Source organism: Herpailurus yagouaroundi, unplaced genomic scaffold, assembly GCF_014898765.1.
Source record: "Herpailurus yagouaroundi ecotype Mexico unplaced genomic scaffold, PumYag 308, whole genome shotgun sequence".
NCBI classification, from domain to species: Eukaryota; Metazoa; Chordata; class Mammalia; order Carnivora; family Felidae; genus Herpailurus; species Herpailurus yagouaroundi.
The window spans coordinates 1,979,958-2,002,805 of record NW_024412525.1 but is presented as its reverse complement, the minus strand read 5'-3'; the positions used below and the strand labels follow the sequence as shown (position 1 = coordinate 2,002,805).

At 55.9% G+C, this 22,848-nt stretch overlaps 2 protein-coding genes across 7 annotated transcripts in view; one reads left to right on the top strand and one right to left on the bottom strand.

Moving 5' to 3' along the window:
* The window catches only part of KIF21B (kinesin family member 21B), a 49,857-nt gene extending 33,290 nt beyond the window's left edge, over positions 1–16,567 (top strand). For 2 of the 6 annotated variants that reach the window (XM_040462318.1, XM_040462324.1), the window contains 13 exons: positions 483–688; positions 767–841; positions 2,611–2,724; positions 4,471–4,509; positions 6,485–6,621; positions 7,561–7,741; positions 8,925–9,089; positions 9,425–9,542; positions 10,354–10,524; positions 11,064–11,263; positions 11,791–11,974; positions 12,410–14,854; positions 15,122–16,567. In XM_040462318.1, coding sequence (XP_040318252.1) covers positions 483–688; positions 767–841; positions 2,611–2,724; positions 4,471–4,509; positions 6,485–6,621; positions 7,561–7,741; positions 8,925–9,089; positions 9,425–9,542; positions 10,354–10,524; positions 11,064–11,263; positions 11,791–11,890 — 1,506 coding nt within the window. In that variant the 3' untranslated portion in view covers positions 11,891–11,974; positions 12,410–14,854; positions 15,122–16,567. The remainder of the gene's footprint in view (positions 1–482; positions 689–766; positions 842–2,610; positions 2,725–4,470; positions 4,510–6,484; positions 6,622–7,560; positions 7,742–8,924; positions 9,090–9,424; positions 9,543–10,353; positions 10,525–11,063; positions 11,264–11,790; positions 11,975–12,409; positions 14,855–15,121) is intronic. The other 4 variants (XM_040462319.1, XM_040462321.1, XM_040462320.1 and 1 more) reach the window with 4 other exon arrangements.
* Positions 16,568–20,361: 3,794 nt separating this feature from the next.
* Positions 20,362–22,848, bottom strand: part of LOC121021626 (maestro heat-like repeat-containing protein family member 7) — a 13,110-nt gene continuing 10,623 nt past the window's right edge. Inside the window, exons 7-9 of the mRNA XM_040462186.1 lie at positions 22,486–22,588; positions 22,004–22,063; positions 20,362–20,645 (exon numbers count right to left, since the gene is read on the bottom strand). Of these exons, the coding sequence (XP_040318120.1) occupies positions 20,497–20,645; positions 22,004–22,063; positions 22,486–22,588 (312 nt within the window). The 3' untranslated portion in view covers positions 20,362–20,496. The remainder of the gene's footprint in view (positions 20,646–22,003; positions 22,064–22,485; positions 22,589–22,848) is intronic.

The following is a 22,848-nucleotide window of genomic DNA, read 5'->3' as shown; positions in this document are numbered from 1 at the left end:
TCCCCACCAGACTCTGCCTCATGCTCTGAGTCAAAGACTAACTTGAGACCTCTAGCTATTCTGCATGCAGATTATTGATTCATTAATATGGGAGTCAACAATGGGGGAGTTCACCTACCAGTGAGGGGTCAGTTATTAATCTGAACCAAGAAAAAGAATTTATTAAAGAGAGAAGGGTAGGGACTGCAGACTGGGAACAGTGAGTTGTGCATAGTTTTTGGATAAACTGATTAGCTGGTGACCAGGAAAGAGGTCAGTCTGGGCATTCTGTGTGTGCAGAGTCCAAATAAGGGCAGTAAAACCCTTTCAGTTGCTTTGGATTCTCTACAAGTCTTGAGAGATGGTCTCTGGGTGGTGTTCACCTGGATCTTCCATTAGTGGTTTCACCATCGGCCAAGTGGCACTATTTCCTTCATTAGAATTCTCCCAGCTCTCCTGTTATGTTTGGGCAAGTTGGTTCACCCCAGTCCTTCTGTTCCCAGGGTGAGCCTAAGCTGTCTGCCCAAATGAAGGCTGTGTCGGCCGAGTGCCTGGGTCCCCCACTGGATATCTCCACCAAGAACATCACCAAGTCCCTGGCCTCCCTTGTCGAGATCAAAGAGGATGGAGTGGGCTTCTCCATCCGAGACCCCTACTACCGGGACAAGGTCTCACGCACCATCAGCCTGCCCACCAGAGGCAGTACTTTGTAAGGAGGAGGGCCAGCCATGTGGGTCAGGGTGGGCAGGGAGTTAGGTCTGGGCCTCACTGGACTCTTCTGTTCTAGCCCCCGGCAGTCTCGAGCCACGGAGACATCACCGCTGACCCGAAGGAAGTCGTATGACCGAGGGCAGCCCATTAGGTGAGAGCATGTTCCAGAACCTGCACCAGAGTCACTGCCGTCCTTGGATGCATGAATCGCTGTGATGTTCTACTCTGTAGATAATCAGGCATACTTTAATCTGGGCTGGTCTGACTAAGTCATTCAGCTTCCCCCAGTGGCCCCTTCCCCATCCTGTCAGGCATGGGCTCAGGAAATATCATCTCCATAAGCACCTTGAACTGGATGGCTAAGCCTGCTGCCCAAAACTGTTGGCTGATATGAGCTCAACATTGGTGGCTTTGTCGTGGCTTCATCTAGTCATTGTACTGATATGCTTCAGCTCCTTTTCATAACCACGGGTACTTGGGAGGTCTCAGCCCTTTCTAAAGTCTTGTCATGTGAGGAGCGTAGAAGTTTAAAGAAAAACCAGGAGATGATTGCAGAATGGTGGCCAAGTCTCTAATTGGTTAGCCATTCATAGCACTATGACCCACAGAACTTCTGCTGGTCACCAGATGCCTCCTGGGGTCATCTGGCATGCACTTAGTTTTCAGAGAGCTTTGATGCTTTCTCCAAGTCATACAGCTTTGTACTAGAAGAGCAGGGGCTCAAGATGACCTCTTGCCACCACGCGACCTGATGGGAGACAGGAGGATTTGCTCAAGCTCCCAGCCCTCCCTCCAGTCCAAAGCCGGGGCAGATGCCCATACCAGTGGCTTGTGGTGGGGGCCTTCAGTGGGGAGGAGTTGCATGGATATCTGTATACTAGGGGCCTCACAGACCATCATCACTTCACCCGGGAACTGACAGAACACACTTGAGCTGCGGTCTGAGGGCTTTAGGCTGAACTCATGAAGACCCTTCAAAGGAAGGGAGGGAGGGTATAGGTCAAACCCGATGACAGCTTTCCAAGGAGAGGAAATGTTGGGCTATTGCAATGGGGTGGTACAGTGAAGTCTTGGACCCTTCCCTGACGATACAGTCAATCTTCAGTATTCATGGTACTTAACGTTCTATCTAGTCACTGTGAACATGGAATTAGTTCACTGATCTAATACTGAACCACTGCTTGTGGGGAAATTCAGGGGTAGGTTCCGGAGAGCTTCCGGTCATGACATTTTTGTCAGCCAGTCGATATAGAACCTTGTTTTATGTGTGTTTCTGTTTAAAGACATCCCATTTAATATATATTGTCAATTCATTAACATTGAACTTGCAGCCAACAGCACTGTAACTCACACCTGAATGAAGCTTTTCTAACACATGTATTTTCTCCATAAGACACATTTCAGCCTTCATGTGCTTAGACATGTGCCAGACAGCCCTTCAGGACTATGCTTTGGGGGTATTTTAAGCAGTGAAATCACCAATGAAAAGCACAAAAATGCAAAAAACATGGCCCTAAATAGACCACAAGAAGGCCACTTGTTTACGGTAGGAGAGCAAGAAGGCAGAGGGACGCCTCATTTGACCTCTGCTGAGAAGGTGTGCATCTGGGGACTTGAATTTTTGGCTGCTCTGCTCCATGTCTGGGAATGACCCCAAAGCACTGTGAGAGTTAATTTGGGATCACAAATCCGTTTTAATGCGCAAGTAAACTCCCAGATACAGAAGCCATGAATAATGAGGATGGACTGTTTCAGAACGGCATCCAGGAGCTTAACCCGGAGCCGGGATCATTGCACAGCAGGCCCCGCCCTGCAGGCCTTAGAACCAAGACAGAAGGTGGTGCGGGAGACAGTGCGCGTGTGAGGCTGTGGGCTGGGGGTGTGGTCACTGACAGATGCTGCTGTGTCCCCACTCGCCAGGTCCACAGATGTGGGATTCACGCCCCCTTCGTCCCCTCCTACTCGGCCCCGCAACGACCGTAACGTCTTCTCTCGTCTCACCAGTAATCAGAGCCAAGGGTCAGCACTGGACAAGTAAGAGCCAGGGCGGGCCAGGGAGGGCGCTGCAGAGGTGGGCTGATCCTTGACACAGGCAGGGTTGGGGCAGCCGGCAGACCCTGACCACGCTGCTCCAGCCCCTCTGAGAGACGAGGCTCTGAAGCTCTTCTGCTGGTGTCTCTGTTCTTTCTATTCTAACTGTGGACCCTTCCTCCCCACCCACCCCCCACCCCCCAGCATGCTGGGACCTCAGGAGAGGGCAAGAAGGAAGCCACAGGGACAGGGGGCAGTCAGGTGGGGATGTTCACACAGGTCAGACCCCCCCCCCCAATAGGGCCTCACCAGAACTGTGCCTTGAATCCTCTGCTGATTCTTTGACTCTTGGATTCTTCTCTGAAGCCCCTTCCTGGCACTTCAGCCACTCACTCCCTCCCTGCCACACATGCTCAGGCGAGGTCCCAGTGGCCCTTGTGCACTGTCCCAGCAGAAAGGGACTCCCTAATTGCCTTCACATGGCAGGATCAGCCCGACTGATGTGTTCAGCTCCCACTGGGCTGCTGTGACAACGGATAGTCGAGTGGGTGTTAACAGCAATCCTGTGCGTTCAGAAGGTGCCTTCACTGTGCACCCTGCTTTCATATATGTGATTCACGTGGACTATAATCAACCATGAGAACTCTCTTCCCTATTTTACAGAAGAGGAAATGAGGTTTAAAGAGACCCAAGGACATTTACCTAGAAGGTGACAGACTTGGGCCCAGAACCTGGGGCCTCTGACGTGCTCCGCATACGTTCCTCCCAGTGGGACTCTGCCTTGGGAGAGGGGGGACCCTGTCCTCCCCGTGCTCCTCTCTGTGCTCCCTACACTCTGGACCTTGCCCCAGCCCTCTGCAACTCTCTGCAGCCTCTGAGAGGGCTCTTCTCTTGGCTCCCTAAAAGCATCTCTACCCTGGCAGGGAGGAAGGCGGCAGCGCTGTTGTTCAGGGCAGCCCAGGCTAGAAAGTGCTAGCTCTTGCACCTGGTACCTGACATCAGCCCTTCTCCACAGAACTGTCTCTTGCCAGGTCAAAATACTGCTCCCTCCCCAAACCCACCTTGGCTCAGTTTCCGTTTTGGAAGGAGCATACGGAGCCTGGACCAGACCCACCAGGGTGCTCCCACCCCCACCATACCTTTACAGTCAGCAGGTCCCTTTTCCAGAAGCATGGAGGTGGGACTCTGGCCATTCCAGCCTGGTTGTCTTGCAGACCTTGGCCCTGTCCAGTGGACCAGATCTTGGAGCCCAGGCATGGTATAGACTCAGCTCCTAGGCCCATCCCAGCGGGCTTGCTGGGGACAGTGGGCTTTGTAAATAAGTCCCTGAGGAATCGCTGGAAGAAGCCAGCTCCCGGGGGTGGGGGGTGGGGGTGGGGGGGGGTAGATAGGATCAGGCATGGCTTTTGGCCTCAGGCATGTAGGAACGTTGCTGGGGCAGGGCAAGGTGTTCCCAGCTTGTACGATGGGGCAGCCAGGGGCTTGGAACTGGCAAATGACCCACGAGCTGAACATCGCCCTGGAGCGTGGCCCTCTCCTCACTCCTACCCTGTTAGCTGAGGGACCCCTGGCGGCCGGCCCCTCCCCACCTCCTCTCCTGCTTCCCTTAGCGCCCTTGCCCTCTGCCTCTCCCCGCTGCCCTTGAAGAGAATAACCTGCCCTCTGACCTTCCACGCTGCTGCTGCCTCTGCCATCCCTTCGTGTGTTTTCCTCTCTCCCCTAATCCAGCTAATTTTCTGCCCTCCCCAGGTCTGATGACAGCGACTCCTCTTTGTCGGAGGTCCTGAGGTACACACAGAATGTCTCCCGTGTTGGCTTCCCAGCTCTCACTCTCTACTGTCCCCTCTCTGCCTCTTGCTCCACCTCCCCTCCCGCCTGCACACCTGAGTCCTCAGCATGCCGCCCTCCCCACTGGCCTGCCTCTCCCTCCCCCGTGGTTCCTCCCTCTCAGGGTTGCTGCGTGGCCTCAGACTGGCCAGGCCCGGCTGGAGCTGAGGGCTTGGGGAGGGGTGCACAGTTGCTTGCCACAGGCACTGTTCTCTTCTTATCACCTGGGCAGGGAGGGGGAGAGCATGGGAGCCCGGGGTTGTCTGGGGCTGGGACCGAGCTCTGCTGAGGGGCTAGGGTGAGGGGGCAAGGCTGTGGAAAGCCTGGGGGCCTGTAGGGCCCAGCTGGGCAGGGGTTGGTGGCCGTCCCCAGCATCCTTGTGACTTGCTCAGCTTGTGCCAGTGAGGTGCACATTTCAGACCTTGGCTCTGAGAAGAGCAGCAAGGGGGGCGGTGCCTGCTGCCCACATCTCCTGGTACGTGGACCTCGGGTGCTAGGAGACCTCCTTTCCCAGCTTTGGGATGACCAGTGGCCAGCTTCTCCAGCTACCCCAGCATAGCACCCTACTACGAGGAGCATGTCCTAGGACCTGGTGGGCCTGAGCTCCTGCTGGGCAGAGAGCTCCCTCCGGCTCTCCCAGTGCCCACTGCTCACTGCACCTGCTGCCCGGGCTATTGATGTCTTTGCAGACCTGCCTGCAGGGAGCAAGGCTTTACCACCGCGAGAAGCTAGCCAGACTACCAGCCTCTCTCATAACCTTAAAGAGGGTTATCCTTGTGATACACTTTCCACAGCAGTCTTGGGCTTTTTTTCCCAGCCACACAGCTGGGCCCAAACCAGTGTCCGAAGAAGCAGGTATCTTTGGGGGCTCAAGTGTGTGACATCCAGCTGGCACCTGGCCCTGTCTGATTGCCATCCTTGCAGGGGGGCCTGGCTGAGTCCATGGGGGCTCTGACCAGCACTGTGGGAAGAACACTGGTCACTTCAGTAGCCCACAGGCCACGGCATCACTGTCAGGATCATTGTTCTCTTTGGAAAAGAACTAGAACATATTTTTAGACTTGCACATAACTTGGCCAGGGTCTCATTCCAAAAGACCCTCATTGAGAAAAAAAAAAAAAACATCCCCAGAACCTCCAGCAGGCCGGCGTAGCAAAATCCTCTTGCTCACTGAGGACAAGCCTTATTCTCCCTCCCAGAATGTTCGTGGGAAATGAGGAGGTGCTTCTCCAGGTGTATGTGGCCTCATTCCCCAGGGGGCCTCGACATCCCTAACCCAGAGCTGAGCTGAGGGCCCCTAAAGGGATTAAATTAGGCCTTTGTAAATGACAGTCACAGGTCTGACCATGCAGGTCCAAAAGGGGCTCATGGGTGGGCGGGAGTGTATGTGTGCACACTTGCACACACGTGTGCATTTATCAGCCCCAGAAGTCACTGACAGATGACACCGAGGTGCTTGGGGGGGTGACAGCCTGAGCATCCTCCCTCTCTGCACCCCTCACCTCACCCTGGGTTAACTGCAGCAGCAGGGAGGAGTCATAGTTGCTGCAGGAGCCAGTGCAGCCCTTGGGCCTCTGCCCTGCCTCGCTGGGGCGTCCGTGCATTTACGTCTCAGGATCTGGTCGGGCGGGCATCAGATGGCAACTCCCCATGGGCAGGGCCCACGTCTCCTTCCTGCTGTGCCTAGCACACGGTTTGCTCCCAGAAGTGCTCAAGATGGTGACTGACAGGCTGTTGTGCAGACAGGCCCTCCCCACCTGCACAGCCTATTCCCAGCTCTCAGGCACTGAGGGCATTTGGCCGGAGTCTCTGGGGTCTCCTTCATTAGGCCTTAGTCCTCTCTCCGTTCTGCCCCCTCTTATCTGTGTACCTCACTCAACCCGGCCTCAGTCTTCCCGGCTGACAGGTGCCCCCTTTCTCCCTCTCTCCTGGGAAGGGGCATCATCACCCCCGTTGGAGGAGCCAAGGGTGCGAGGACAGCCCCACTGCAGTGCGTCTCCATGGCCGAGGGCCACACCAAGCCCATCCTCTGCCTGGACGCCACGGATGAGCTGCTGTTCACAGGATCCAAAGGTGAGTAGAACCCAGACTGGCCTGGTAGGGTTAGGTCTCACACCCATCCCTGCTTCCTTTGCCAGAGTGGGCTGTAAGGATGAAAACACAGAGCCCCCAGTAGTTGAGGATGTGGGGTCGGCTTGCTCGCTACCTTGTCTCATGGCTCTTGCCTTGGCTCAAGGATCCCTGGCCTGGGTGCCCCTGACCAAGTCTCCCCTCATAGCTCATCCTAGTGGCTCCATTCAGCATTTCCTTCCGAAGCTTCCTCAGAAATTCCAGGAAGCTTCTCAGGTGCCCCACCCTGTCTCCTCATCCCAGTCCCCCAACACTACTACCCCCTGACATCTACCCCAGCACTTTCATCTAAGAAATCCCTATGATCTTGGCAGTGGGACCTCGCACAGTCACGATTACTTAATCACAGCAACAGAATCAGAAAAGTCTTACCAGCGGAAAGAACAGTTCTGCAGTAGACCTGTCGATAGAAAGACAGTCATATATATATATATTTGCACGGCGAGAAGGGGCCGAGTTGTCAATCTAGGTGTGATCTGTTGATTCCAAGTTTTCTCCGTAAGATTTGCTCGCCGTTTGTTCATTGATCGTGTCAGCTATTAGCCATTGTAGGAATAGACACCAAAAGCTTAAGAATTTTATTTTAGCCCAGGGCACCTTGGCCACACACACAGAACTCTGGTCTTTGTATAGAGTTTGCTTGAGAAACCCTGGCCTAAAGTTCTAACGGACTTCTCACCGGGGTTTTTCTGGGCGCACACACACCACGTGAGCATGCACGAGCCCATCTTTCTCTCCCTTAGACCTAGGGCTCCTCCCTCTGGATGTCTGTGGACCGTCTCCCCCATCCTCTACAACCCCCGTGCAGGGGGAGCGTGCGTGACCTGGCCCCTGCTAACGGACACCTGCCCTCCCCCCCGCCTCTCTCCCTGTCCTTTCCAGACCGCAGCTGTAAGATGTGGAACTTGGTCACGGGCCAGGAGATCGCAGCGCTAAAGGGCCACCCCAACAACGTGGTGTCTATCAAGTACTGCAGCCATTCTGGGCTTGTGTTCTCCGTGTCTACCTCCTACATCAAGGTGTGGGACATCCGGGACTCCGCCAAGTGCATTCGGACCCTCACGTAGGTACTCCCCCACTTGGCTCGTGGTGGTGGGCTGGGTGCCAGCACTCAGCCCTGGTGACCTACTCAGTATAGCCGAGTCCAGCTACTTGGACACGGAGGCCCTTATAGTCACATGGATTTGACCTGAATCTGGGGGACAAAGTGAGATCCCTGGGCTAGGGGACAGCGTCCAGGGCAGCAACTTGAATGAGCCTTTGCACTGTTTGGCCCCCTCGCTTCATCTCAGCCTCCCAGGCCCTGGCCCTGGGGTGTGCTGGGCGGCCCCCTGTGAGTCTGAAAGGGGAGCCGGGAATCAGAGTGGCCCCAGCAGACGGCAGCAGACTCCAAAGCCGCGCTGGCCACCTAGCTGCCTAAATGAGCCGCCAGAGCTGGTCCTGATCCCCGACCCTGACGGTCTCAGGTGGACAGACGTGCGGGAGACAGAAGTGAGACAAGGGCTCCAGCAAAGTGAAATTGTTTCCTAACAGAAGTCTTGCTCACCCTTGTGTTTACGTTATAAGCTGTCATCTGTGATTTAACTTGATCCTTTCAAAAGAGTAAACACAGAGGATTTTTAGGGCAGTGAAACTCTGCTGTGTGAGACTATAATGGGGGATACGGGTCATTACACATTTGTCCAAACCTCACATCATGAGTGAGCCCTCAGGTCAGCTGTGGACGGCGGGGGATTATGATGTGTCCATTTGGGTCCGTCGGTTGTAGCAAACACACCCTTCTGGTGGGGATGTTGGTAAGGGGGGAGGGCTGTGCATGCGTGGGGGCAGGGGATATGGGAAACCTTCCCCTCAATTTTGCTGTGATCCTGTAATTTCTCTAAGAGTAGTCTTTTTAAAAAACCAAAGCGCAGGAAATAGAATGCATATTATCACCTCTTTTTAAAGAGGAGGAAACTGAGACTCAGAAAGATTAAGCGTTTTCCACCAGACCCTGGTTCAAACCCAGTTCCCTGACTGAGTCTTACCGTCTTTTTCTGCTGGGTGGGGAGTGGCACTATCACCATTGATCTCCCCCACGTCAGACTAGAAACTTCTAAGAGGAGCTTGGCTCCTCTCCGTGGGTCAGGGAAGACTTCTTGGAAGAACTGGGTTATCAGGTCTGGTCTGAGTGAGGTTTGCTCAGTTTCCTGCCTGTGTGGATGGACCGCTTTGATCTCTGACCTTGCTTTCCTTGCTTGTGGCAGGTCCTCGGGTCAGGTGACCTCAGGCGACGCCTGTGCTGCCACATCCACCCGCGCTATCACCAGCGCTCAGGGGGAGCATCAGATCAACCAGATCGCCCTCAGCCCTTCAGGCACCATGCTGTATGCTGCCTCGGGCAATGCCGTCCGCATCTGGGAGCTCAGCAGGTCAGGGAGATGCGTGGGGGGCAGCAGGGGGCTTGGCATGGCGGAGGTGGGTACGCTGATCGCGGCTCTGGGTGCCACACTCCAGGGCTGGCAGGACCCGGGGGTCCTCTGCTTCCCCGTGCTGTCGGCCTTGTGTTCCTGCTCTGAGATGCAGGTCCCGTGTTCCCCAAGATCCCTGGGACCCAGGACAGCTTATGTCTAGATTGTTCACCTTGTTTTGAGGGAGGGAGAGTGCCCTGGCCAGATCTATTCATTCCAGGATGAACCCGGCCACCACAACCCAGGGTTCCCTCTGATCTATCTCCCCCCACCGGCGGGCCTCTCCCCACCTGCAGGTTCCAGCCCGTTGGCAAGCTGACTGGCCACATTGGCCCTGTGATGTGCTTGACGGTCACCCAGACCGCCAGCCAGCACGACCTGGTGGTGACGGGCTCCAAGGACCACTACGTTAAGGTACCTAAGAAGACCTCCCTCTGCGGCCTGGGGCAGGGGGTGGGGGGCATTCTCTGCATTTCTTCTGCCTGCTCCCCCCACCCCGTCGCCTTGGGGATACTCATGAAATATAATGAGACTTCTGGGGATTTATGCTGAAGAAATCACCCCAAAGAAGCAAGCAGGTGTGTGCAGAAAGTAGATGGCAGCGATATTTTGTAAATGGTGAAGAATTTAAAACCACTAAATGTCCAAGGGTTGAATAGCAGTCACATAAATTAGGGAAAACCTGCTGAATGGGCTGCAGCGCACCTACTAAAATGATAAAATGAGAACAAAACACAAAGGATACACAACAACACTAATTCCGTTTGCTCCCCGATTACATCATTGAAAGCTACATGTACACAGTCAGAAACTGGAAAGCGATAGAGAAGCAGAGGGTGGTCGGTGCTATGATGAATGTTTCTATTTAAAGTACAAGTAATATTTATTACAAAATAAAAGGAATTTAAAAGGAGGTTCACACTCCAAACCCACCTTTCTCCAGATCGGCTGCATGTTGAGCTGTGTTAATTTCAGCCAGTCTCCCCCTACCCCTTGCCCCAGTCCCCTTAGGAAGGGTCAAGACCCGAGCCTTCAGAGGCCTCTGTCCTTGGAAGAAGCAGTGTTCCTCCGGGACCCCTTTCCTGCTGGGGACACCTCTCTCCCCCAGGACAGTGGCTACTGCCCTGGGCCGGGCAAACTGGGTCTGTGGGCTCCTGGGGACCACAGTGCTGTGTGATAGCAGGGGGCTGGCCCTGGCCCTCCCTACCAGCCTCTCCTCCTGCAGATGTTCGAGTTGGGCGAGTGTGTGACCGGCACCATTGGCCCCACCCACAACTTTGAGCCCCCACACTATGATGGCATCGAGTGTCTTGCCATCCAGGGAGACATCCTCTTCAGTGGCTCCCGGGATAATGGCATCAAGAAATGGGACCTGGAACAGCAGGAGCTCATCCAGGTATGGAGGGTGGAAGGGAAGGGGGGGCGCTAGGGTGGGGCTGTTCCCCAGTCCAGGCAGGGCCTTGGGGACCCAGGGTCTTGGGCCAGAGCCTCCTCAGCTTTCCTGTTGTCCACCCTCTTCCCCTTTGTGTCCACTCCCCTGCCTCCCTGCAGCACCGCCCCCCCCCCCCCCATTTTCCCCATTACGCTGTAGCTTTCAGGAAAGGGGGCTGCTCTCAGCCGCTAGGTTTGACTCTAAAGCTGAGTCACCATGTTCCCTTTCCTGAGCATTTAACCCTGGGAGGGCTGAAGAGTTTTCCACCAGTGCAGGATCTTGGGTTTGTCCCGGGATGGGGGAGCACCAAAGGACCCATCTCTGGGCCCCTGCAATCCCTACTATGGGCCCGCCTGGCCTGCCTCCTGGACCAGTGATGCCTACCTGGGGACCTCAGAGGCAGAGGGGATCCTGGTAGCTGTCCTTCGTGGCACAGGGTCCTCTGCTGGCTTCTGCCCACTCAGCACAGGCCCCAGCCCTCACTGGTGCTGTTCCTTCCGCAGCAAATCCCCAATGCACACAAGGACTGGGTGTGTGCCCTGGCCTTTGTCCCGGGCCGCCCCATGCTGCTGAGCGCCTGCCGCGCGGGCGTCATCAAGGTCTGGAACGTGGATAACTTCACGCCCATCGGAGAGATCAGGGGTCACGACAGCCCCATCAACGCCATCTGCACCAATGCCAAGCACATCTTCACTGCTTCCAGGTGAGTGCTGGGCAGAGAGGTCTGCTTTTGTTCCCCACCCTGGTCCCCGGTGTGGGCTGGGCAGGGCAGGCTGGGGAGCCTCGGGCCCCCCTGCAGCTATCCTAACAGGCTCGGTTCTTGGAGCAGACCCCACAGCGCCTGCTAGCCTGTGCTGGCCTTCAAAGAGTGCCCAGCGGGGGCAGGGGAGCAGGAAGGTGCTGGGCCCCAGGTCAGGACTCACCCCCTTATCTGTAAGCCTTTCCTGCCCCTCACAGAGCAGCCCCCACCCTGCTGTCTTTACACCCCCCCTCCCCCATCCACGAATCTCAGACCACAGAGCAGGCCTGCCACCCCCTGGACTCGCCTCTCTCCCGCCCCAGCTCTGGTCCCCATCCAGGGGATGGCCAGGCCCTCTGTCCCACAGGGGAGCTCCTCAGAGGGGTCTCTTCTTTTTCCTTCTCGTCCGACCATGTCCCTTCTCTCCCCTCTTTCCCTCCCCATGTCCTCTTGCCTCTCCTCTCTGCCTCTCTGCCTCTCTCCCCCAACAGTGACTGCCGGGTAAAGGTGTGGAATTACGTCCCCGGACTCACCCCCTGCCTTCCTCGCCGGGTCCTGGCCATAAAGGGCCGAGCCACCACCCTGCCTTGACACTCCCCTCCCGTCTCCTCTCTCATTCCCCCCTCTTTCCTTTTCCCTCTCTTTCTCCACTTCGGTCTGAGCTGCTTCTCAACGGTATGAGATTATTTTACTCCTCCTCCCTACTCTCCCTTCACGCCCTGCCTGGCCTGGAGTGAATGCCCTGCCTGCCCCTCTTCCTCCCACCCTCCTCTTCCGAGCATGACCAGTGGGACAGACCCCCAGGAGAGGGGTGCCAGGTGGCAGCAGGCAGAGGGGGGAGCAGCCAGGCCTGGACAAAACAAAACAACACAACACCAACGAAAACCCATGATGAGAATTCTGTTGGGGACGTTGAGAGCACAGGCCCTCTCCCTCTGCCCAGCAGCCACCCCTCCACCCCTGCAGTCCGCCCTCATCCTAAGCAATGCTTGCCCTTTGGCCCCAGCCACATTTGGGGAGTTTGGGGAATCTGGCTCATCCTTTGCTTTGGGGGTAGCCAGCCAGGCCCCCTTCGATCGCTGACCAGTCCCTCTCTGTCCTCCACCCCAGTGACCTGACGGTGAAGTTCTGGAGTGTTCGGCGGTTACCCGGTGGCCCACCCTAGGAGCACACAACAGTCCTCACCCTGGCTGTCTTTCAGAGGATGGCCCCCAGACCCTCGGCCCCCGGCAGCCTGGACAGCACAGAAGGGAAGCTGTGGCCTGACGGGGCCAACTGCCCTAGGGACAGAGGGTGTGGGCATCGGGTGTTGCCCCTCTCCTGTTATCCTTCTCCTCCCTTGACCTTCCTATGGGATACTATTCCCCCAGCCCCTGCCTCTTGGGGAGAGAGGGAGGTTGGGGGGGAATTTAAGCTGTGAAGCCAAAGGGCATTTTCCCTCTCAATTCTCTCCCTGCAGCCCCTCAGGCTCCCCTTGCCCTCCCTCTGGCCACATTTTCTCCTGCTGAGCTGGCCATGCCCTTCCCCAAGCCTCTGGCCCAGTGGTGGGGCCCCGTAGGGGAGGTGAAGCGTCTCCAGCCCCTGCTGCGCCCCCTCCGATGAACAGGCCTCCCCCTACCTCCCCTAATGCAGCCTCTGGAGCCACCGCACCTGCCTCTGAGCCCAAAATGATAGTCCTCAGGTAACCATGGAAACCAGGTGGAGGCAGCTGGGCCCTGCGGCTGACCCTTAGCCCCTTGGCCACCAACAGCCATTCCCAGATGACCCCAGCAATTCCTCGGGGTCCCTTTCCGACGGGGCCAAGGTTAGAGCTGCTAGAAAAAATTCCTTTGGGGAGATAGTCAGAAATACTTCAGCTATTTAATTTATTTTATTTTTATTTTTATTTTTTGCTGTTGCCTCCTGGAAACTGACTTGAAGTTTCTCCCCACATGTTCTTTCCCTCTGCTCTTGGGGGTCGGGACTCCCAAAGGGAATCCGCCCTACCAGCCCCTCCAGGACCACCTCCTCTGTTTGCGTTGCAGCTCGGGCCTGTCCCCAACATTGCCCCCAGGGACCATTCTAGTGCACCCCTGACCTCTAGGCCGCCTGATGCTTCAGTGCCTTCCTCCACCCCGGGGCCTGGCACCCATGCTGGGCAGCCTTACACCAGCCATGCCCGCGGCACCACATGTGTCTTTTCACTCGCGGGGTCTCATGCCCGCTGCCCCCCAAAGGCGGGGGAGCTCCACCCTACAGCCCAGGGCCAGGGGTCCCCCGTTCCCAATGTCCCGTGTGGGCCACGCAGGAAGCAGCTCAGAGGATTGTGTCTACCAGGAAGTGGCTTGGATGGTGAGGATGGCCCAGCCCCTTCCCCAGCTCACCTGTATTTTCACCCCGACTGGGCAGGAAGTCCTTCCAGCCTCTTTCTCTCTGGTTATTCAAGAGAGACATTTTCAAGCCTTAAAGCTGGCATGGGGCAAGAGGTCCTCCCCTTTAGATTAGCAGCAAAGAGGGGAATTCCTAGTTTCTTTTTGCCTTGGGGCTGTGGAGTCAAGGCTCCAAGGGTGTGGTTAAATCCGTGTTCCCGCGCCCCCTGTTGGGGCAGTTCTGAATTTACAGGACTGGGCCTTGGAAGGAGTCGCAGGACATCCCTCCATTCCTGGGCCCCAACCCGTCCACAGTGTTTTTCCAATGCTTAACTGGTCTTGTGCTTCCTGTCCTCAGTGAGGGGGCCAGGAGCCCCAACTCTGTTCTGAGATATGCAGTGACTTTTAGACTTTCCAGAGGTAGCTCTGTGTTTGTCCTCTGTGCCTCTCCCTATTTGCCCAGGGGATCGGAGCCCTCTCTGTGTGGTCCCCGGCATGGGAGCGTGCCGGCGCACTGGGCAGAGGAGGCGGTCTTAGCTGTGAAAGGGAAAAACACCTGCGGGGGCCTGAGCCCCCAGCCCAGCCTCTGCCCTGTTCAGAGCTGCCCCCAGGACTAAGAAGGCTGTCCTGCTGTTAGTGGCCCCTGCTGGACACGCTGGTGGAGTCTGGGTCAGCTGAAGCACATACCCTTGAGTACTGGCCTCCCGGAGGAGCCGGGGACAGTCTGTCTTCAATGGCCGGAAATCCCTCCTCCTCCAGTCGTCACGGGGGTGCCCGGCAGCTCCCTCAGCCACTTGGAAGTAAGCACCTCTCCCCCTCCCCAACCCTCTCTCCACCCGATCTGAAAGCTTCAACCTTGCAACCTGTAAGAAAGAATCTGTCTGCATGACTGTTTACAAACTGTAGAAACACAAAAGACTGCACTGTCCCCATGGGCCAGGGAGGCCCCAGCCTGGGGCGACTGTACTGTAGCTGCAAGGCCCGTTCTTGCGCCAGATACGACCTTACGGCCTGCGAGAGGTGCTCAGCGTCGTTGCCCGTTTCCTGCTGTTTCTGATGGCTCAGCTACCTCATGGCGGGCTGGCTCTGCTGTCCTGGCGAGTATCACTGATTCGAAACTTGAAGTCCCCCGGGAGCCCTGAGCCCTTCCAAAAGCTGTGCTCCAAGAGCATTGGAGTCTCTGCTTACTCCTTCAGGGATGTCCAAGGTACGTAGTTAGGGGGCAGGCCCCCAACATCCGAAAGGTTGGAAGCACAAAACGGTTGTGATTTGAGCACAATAGCAAGGCTTGTGGCAGGTGGCCTGGGCAGACCCGAGTCCGGGAGGCTCACCCCAGCTTGGTTCTGTCCACGGGTAGACTGGGTATGTCTGTGTCTGGAGGGGCCTGCCCTCACTCAGACCAGGCCTCGGCCCATGGCTTGTCCTGACTCTGGGCTCATCATACTGCTTCTTACTTTTCTTTGCCTATCTGCAGCCCTGAGTCTGGGCCAACGCCAGCCCAGCCACATCAGAATGCGTAGCTCCCTCACTCGACCCCACGCCCCAGATCTTTAAACGTCTGAGCCCGGACTGGGTGCCAGCCCTATTGAGCCTAAGGAGCCCAGAGCCACAGTGCCTGTCATGTAGGCCGAGCCCCCTCGAATGCTTTTGAAGCTGACCGCCTGTGGGCCTTCTCCGCACAGTCCTGCGCCGGGCTCTGTTCTCAGTATTAACCAGTTCGGTGTTTGCTTTCATCTGAGTGGCCGATTCGTCCACGACAGCCAGAATTCCCCAGGGGAGCCCCTGCAGCTGCCCTTGGAGATTGCCAAGGAAGAGGAAAGGCGCACCCAAGCCTTTGACGTGGTCACGGCGCCACCTTCAGCCCCTTGGGAGGGGACACGTGTGCATCTGGGAGTGGTCTCCGTGCCCACCCACCATCACGACAGCATCAACCGAGGACAACCCTTGGTTGTCTGGCCCTGCTGCCCGCCTGGGGCGGTGTCGCTTGGGCAGAGGGCAGCTTTAGAGCACAAAACCACCGTAGGGAAGACTGTTGCTGGGACTTTCTCACGCCACCCAGTGTGGTGGAGACGCAGGCAGGCCGCTGCCGTGAAGTCAGAAACGCCCTGCTCTCTTCCATCACGCGGACAATGCCGACTCTTGGGGGCATCCTCGGACGCAGCCTGGGCGGGGTGCAGGCACAGCCCCTGGCCTCTTCAGCGCCTGCCTGTGCCCAATGTGTTCACCATCGTGTTTGTCTGGACAGGGCCTGCCCTGCAAGAGCGGTGAGTCTCTTCCCGCCAAGTGGCCCAAATCTGTGGCATCTGTCCGCTTGCCATCCCAAACAGGAAACTGCTTACTGCTCTCTTAGCTTAGCACAGCCTCCTGGCCCGGCCTCAGGAGCCAGGGCTTGGCCACTGGCCCCACAGGCCTCCCTGGGCCTGGCCTTCCTCTCCTGGCTCCCAGATCCCTCACTGCCCTCCTATGTGCGAGGACAGAGTCTACAAGGAAAGTTCTGTTTTCTGTGGCATCTTTGTTCTATCCCCCACCCCCTACCCATCCCCGGCACTCAGATGAGCTCCCAACCCTTACCGTACCCCAGTCCAATTTTTTGAACCCTTGTCTCGAGAGCTTTGCAGGGAAGTGGGAACGACTCCAAGAAGAGCCAAGGGTCAGAGAAGACCCCTGAAGTGAATCAGGGCCCTGCCCTGCCCACCAGCTCTTTTCTAGTGATCACCCCCTGCCCAGGCTGCAGGGTTTCATTTGGCTCCGGCCCTCCTCGCCATGTGGCTAGCACAAGATGTATATATGTTTTGTACCTCTGCCGACGACTGTACATAGTGTATGAAAGTTATTTAAGCCTCATGCTGTACATTTCTGTTCCCAGACTGGATGTGTGTGTTCAAAGAAGTTGTCCTCAATAAAACCCAAATGACCATCATCTGTCGTGATGTGGCCCCCGAGAACTGCCCGCTTTTAGCTGGCGGCCCTTCTCTGGGGTGGGAGGTCGGTGCTAGGCAGGTGGGGCAGGCCTCTGGGCGAGAATTCCCGGGCTGTGAGTGTGGGGCTTAATTAAAAAACGGTGTTGAGAGTGTTGCATTGCCTGCAGACTCCGTATGTTGTCTCCTGGGATGGGTACATTAGCTGCAAAGGGGGCACCAGCATTTAATGAGCACCCGCTGTACTCCAGGCACTATTTCGGGCATTTTTCCTTAGATCTTCGCTCCCCTGGGTGACAGGTAGTGTTCTCATTTTCCGAAATGGGAAAGTCTCCGAGAGGAAGTGACTTGTCCAGGATCTGAGCTAGGAAAGACAGCGCCAGGATTGGAACCCAGACCTTCCCGAGCACAGCACCCGTTTTCCTTTCACGCACGCATCGAGTGCCTTTCCGAGAGCCTGGAGGCTGCCGTGCGTGACACCTACAAGACATCTTTCCTTCCCTCGCCACTTACGAAGGGAAGACAAATATTCAAAGCTCGTATAAGAAAACAGCTCCACAGTGGTCTTGATTTTTGTTTCTAGATCAGTGCTTTTCGATTTTTAAAAACTAATATTCCCTTTTTTTCCTAAGGCCCTAAAATCCCTGCCTCTGCCTATTAGCCTCATTATTTTCAACATAAAAAGAAGTGTGAGAAGATGCCAAGCAAACCTGTGATGGGCTCTTCCCCCCGGGAGATGCAGGGTCGCTGCTGTGCACCCGAGATACTCGCGTGCTTATAACTCCATGTATTCGCCCGTTACCACTGATTTTCAGGAGCCCAGGGCCCCCATATAATTTTAGATTGTGCTTCACTCGCTAAAATTATATGGCACCGGTGGCCCTATGTTCGCTCTGTGTGCAATTATCCAGTTTGCCAGGCTCAGTTCTCAAGAAAATATCTTTAATGCAAGTTTTATTGAGATGTAATTCCCACACCATAAAACTCACCCTCTTTTCTGTTTGAGGCTAATGATTTTATTCTGGTTACTTCCATATTCCCTGTCAGTGCCTCGTGGCGACAGATGCCAAACAGGCCTTGAACGAGTGGGTGAGCCAGTGAACGAAGGAAGGGCAGAAGTGGCATATTTGGGAGCGCTGAGTTATGGAGTGTCATGAAATACCTTCCCCGAAGTTTTCCTTTGCTTAACGGTCACCTTCCCTTTCGATAACCACAGATCGTGCCACCAACTCCTGGAGATTCTGGCCCATCGCCTGGGCATGGTGGCCTCTGGGGGACGATCTGCATCTTCGTCACCAGCCAAGACTATTCTGAAAGCTTTACTTTCTGATTCTTGCATTGTGAAGACAATAGGGTCTCTCTCTGCTGTGTTTTCCGAATATAAAACCGAGTTTGTCCTGTCAACCTACACAGTCCGTGCTGCTTATCTAGACCTATGGCTGTTGACAGGTGATCCAGCCGGTGAGTTCTGTGGGTCCGTGGGAGGCAGAAGTTATCGTGGATTGGAGGTGGGAGGCTCCCTGAGGGGGGGCAGGGGGGGTGGAGATCCACCCAAGAGGCTCCTGGTCCTCAGAAGGGTCTTGGCAAGCAAAAGGGGACCCCGAACCACAGAGGGGGACCCAGGTGGGCAGAGTTGCCCTGATTTCCCAAGGCCGTCCAGCAGGCACAGGAGCCTGGCCACCCTGGGAAGCAAGGGTAGCTTCTAAGGATGGTTGTTTTTGGCCGGCTGACCAAACCTTCCCCATGCCACCCTCCCTGCCCCACCCTCCCACCTGGTCTTGTCCCACCCTTGCTCCCCACAGGCCCTTCTTTTACAGAAGATCCCACCCTATGGGACAGAGCCCACTGTTGACTGTGGGAGGTGACGATTGGGTGTGGCCAGCTGCAAGCCTGGGGGGTGTGGGTGAAACCAGAAAATGGAGGCCCAGGAGCTGCTGAACTTGTCAGGAGCAGGGCCCTGGAACAGACTCCAACTGGTTCTACCTTGTGACTGTGCCGCTCCCCTCACCCTGCAGAGGCTTTGCCTCCAAAGGTGGTTTTTTCAAACTCAGGTCACCCTGTGTCTTGAAGATGCCAAAGCACTTAGGGGTAGGGAGGCAGGAACACCAGGTGAAGGGACATTGTTCTTTTATTCTTTTAATGTGGGATTTGGTTCCCTCCCCTGCCAAACTGTAACAGTAATATCTGCTTATTATAGAAAATTTGGAAAGGAGAGTCTGAAGCAAAGAAATGCTATTTAGGATGTAATAGTACTTCTCAGAATTTGATAGGAGCCATCCATTGTCACGCCTGGTGGCATCATCAAAGAGGGTTTTTTCCAACGCTCTCGATTTACAGATGAGAGGGACGGAGGCCCAGAGAAGCCAACAGAGTTGGCCCCAATCCTACCAGGACAGAGATGGCCTGATGGACTTCTATTACTTCCCCCATGTGGTCTCTTCCCATCGTGCCTGTTAACTTGGCTTGACCAACGTGAGGGGGTGACTTGGGGAGGGGGGGCATCAGAACAGTCTCTGAAGTGGGTCCCGTACAGACACACTTGACCCGATTGTGCTTCGGAGGTCAGGGAAGGGAACGTGAGTGTACCACTGTCTTGTGCTATTCTCTGCTCACCTCCGTCTATAAAAGGTGCAGCTGATAAGGCCCCCAGCATCAGCCGGCGGCTGCTGATGTGAGAACCAGAGACCAGGCCAAGGGTAGTACGTGAGAAGAGCCCTCCGGCCAACACAGACCTTTGTGTGGGCTTTAATGCTGCCTCCCTCTGAGGTTTGTTTCCAAGCAGACCCAAGCGACTCCAGCGGCTGCACCGGGGCTGAGAGAATGCTATGAGGAGCATGGCCACCACTGAGAAGGAGGCCCGTCGGGGTGGAGAGGGTGAACGAGGGCAGGATGCCACATGTTCCTGGGGGCTTGGATGCAGGTGACAGTAGCTGAGCACTGCAGGACGAGAGCCTAGGAATCTGCTTCACTGTGGCCCGAGCTCCTTTCGAGTCAGAGCAGGTATGGCCAAGGGGGAGCCCACATTTTAGGACATTGGGTTACTGTCCTTGTGCCCAGAGCTTTGGGACCCGGCTGACTGAAGGTCAGGCGCAACAGGTGATGCCTGGCTCAGAGGTGGGAGTGGGCAATGGGGGGGTTGGAGGTGGCATGGGAGCATCCAATGACCCTGTGTAAACCTAAAGATAAACTCCAGGGACTGTGAGACGGCGCTGGGTTAAGACGGATTCTAACAGGAGCCCCGGGAGATCGCGCTCACCCAGTTCAGCCCTGGGAGCGGGAGGAGGAAACATCCGGCTCTTTGCACAAATGGTGGCGGAGCTGCTGAGAGCCGGTCCTGAGTGTTGCCACCTGGGCTGAGGTTTGGGCTGCGCAAGGGGGCAGCCCCACTGGTGTTTTTATGGAGCCGCCCTGTTCCTGATGGGTAGTCTCCAAACTCTCTGATCTCCGGGGATGTTTTATGAGCTGACTAATGCCCTTTAATAAATCACTGCCCTGCTTAAACCTGCCAGAGCGGACCCTGTGGCCTGCCGCCGGGAACCCTGCCCGGTGCAGCCGGAGCCTAGAATACCTCACGTGTCCCAGTATCACTTTCCTCCCACTTTGTGGTTCAGGCTGATGTTACGGGAACGTCCCACGCTCCGGCCTCCGATCGCCGGGCTACGTGGAAGAGGGGCAGGAGGGGCGGGGCTGGGAGAGGCCAGCCTGCACCAGGTGTTCAGGCAGAGGAGACAGCTCACAATGAAGGGCTCTGCCCCCAGAGAACCATCTGGAAAGGCCAGGAAACACTCCACAGAAATTCATGCGTCTTCCTTTTATTACAGAGGTCCTGCAGGGACACATACCCACTTCTAGGACAGGGCTCAGGAGCCTGGCCCCACTGTCACCGTTGTCACAGTCTCGATCGCCCTGGCCAGGACCCAAGGACACAGGCTCAGGAGTAGGTCTTTCGTGGCCTCCTGCTGCAGAAGCAAGAGGTAGGGGGGTTGACCAGCAGCTTCTCCTTGGCTTCCAGGATGTAGAGGGTCTGAGCGGCGAGGCAGCTGACCATGGAGTCGGGGTCTTCCCGCATGTACTTTAGGGCTGTAACACAGAGACCGCTAAGGTGCTTGGAAAAAGTAATGCCGTGGGGCTGGACACAAGGTCTGGACCCTGCCGGTGGGCTCACCAGGACGGCTGTGCAGAGAGGGGCAGCACAGGGGGATGGGAACCGGCAGCTTTTAAAATCCAAGAATTCCCGCTGGGAGGGAGTCCACACTGCTCAGTCACAAGCAGGATGCCATGCCCGCCCCGGGCTCAGGGAGCCGGCCACTTCTTGTCCTGCATCCACAACCAACCTATTTGGCCCCCTCCGCCACCCCCTCCTGCCCAGCTGTGCTGTCCTCTTTTCCAGAGAGTACCTCTGAGTGAAGTCCTCTGACTTCAAAGGACTTCGGGCAGTACCAGGGAACCCAGCGGTGGATGAGATATGGGACTCGAGAGAAACAAGGCAGAGGAAAAGAGAAGAGCATGGGGTGGGGGTGGGGGGTTGTGTCTCAGAGGGATGGGTGGAGAATACGTGGACCATAACTGGAGCGGTCCTGGGGGCTCCACAAGGGAGGGGCTGGAAACCCCTACGTCCCCCAAGTGAGAAAATCATCATCATCCAATGATGGCTCCTTTTATCAAGAGTTGAAGGAACTGGGGCGCCTGGGTGGCTCAGTCGGTCAAGCGTCCAGCTCTTGATTTCAGTTCAGGTCATGATCGGGTCCTGAGTTAGGTTCTGCACTGACAGCGTGGAGCCTGCTTGGGATTCTCTCTCTCCCCCTCTCTCTGCCCTTCCTCCCTGCTTGCCTGTCTCTCTCTCTCAAAATAAATAAACATAAAGAAGAAGGAGAAGGAGAAGGAGAAGGAGAAGAAGAAGAAGAAGAAGAAGAAGAAGAAGAAGAAGAAGAAATGAAAGAGTTCAAGGAACTGTCCTGGCTGATGAATGGCCTGGAGTTCAATGCAGGTGCGGGTCAGTGAGTGGACATGAAGAGGAGGACGACTCTGGCCAATGCCCCAAAGCTAAACGCCTTTAAGATGAACCTACCTCAGGGGCGCCTGGGTGGTTTCAGTTGGTTAAGCGTCTGGCTTCAGCTCAGGTCATGATCTCATGGTTTGTGGGTTCGTGAGTTCAAGCCCCACATCGGGCTCCGTGCTGACAGCTCAGAGCCTGGAGCCTGCTTTGGATTCTGTGTCTCCCTCTCTCTGCCCCTCCCCCTCTCAGGCTCTGTCTCTTTCTCTCTCTCAAAAATGAATAAGCATCTAAAAAAATTTTTTTAAAGATGAGCCTACCTCTCCATTCTTTCCAGTGATCCTTTTCATGAACTATCTGCCCATTCTCCCTCATTTCTGAGACTTCCCCACCAACACCACTACCCTTAAAAGATGCAAGAAATAGCAAGCGGGTTGCTACTCACCTGTATATACTTCCTCAATTTCATTGGCCTCTTCCGCACCCAGGGTTTGGATGATCTGGCCTACAGGGGCACACACAGCACCTCAGGGGCCCCACAAAGACCCACAGGACCCTGGCTGCACCTGCTCTTTTGTCCCTTCCCAAAACGCACACTTCCTTTGGTCTATATTTCCCTCCCCCCTAACTGGCCTTGCCTGGACTTTTTCCGCAAATAGAAATTATTTCCCCTTCTTCTGTCATCAGCGAACTGAGCTGGGGCAGGGGGAGGGTATCCCTCTGCACTAAAGACGCCTGTCCTTGGGGTGACACGAAGCAGTCCTCACCAGTCTCTGAGTTTTGTAACAGAGCAGCACCCACACCCTGACGTCCCGCCCCTTGGGAGCTTTGCTGGTCTGGCCTGGCCTGCCAGGACCTGGCCTGTTCCACCGGGAAAGGTCCTCAGGCTGTTTGAAGGAACTAGGACAAGGACACGGAAAGTGGTACCTGCAAATCGTACAGCTGTCTGGCGAATGGGGGCCTGCGGGCTCTTGAAGAGAGCCAAGCACTGCTTCAGAAACCAGAGGGCTCTGTTTCCCTCCTGCTTCAGCTGTAAGAACAGGAACTGCGTTAAGTAAGGAACTCATGGCCAGGTCTTCTGCCTGCCCCTCCCCCACCCTGACAATCTGGAGACATCTTCTCAGTGCCAAAGCCCATCACAGCATTCTAGCGGTGCCTGGATGGTTCAGAGCGTGCAACTCTTGATCTTGGGGTCATGAGTTTGAGCCTCCCGTTGGGTATAGAGATTACTTTCAAAACATAAATAAATTATATTTTAAAAAGTTCTACATCTCCGGGGGGGGGGGGGGG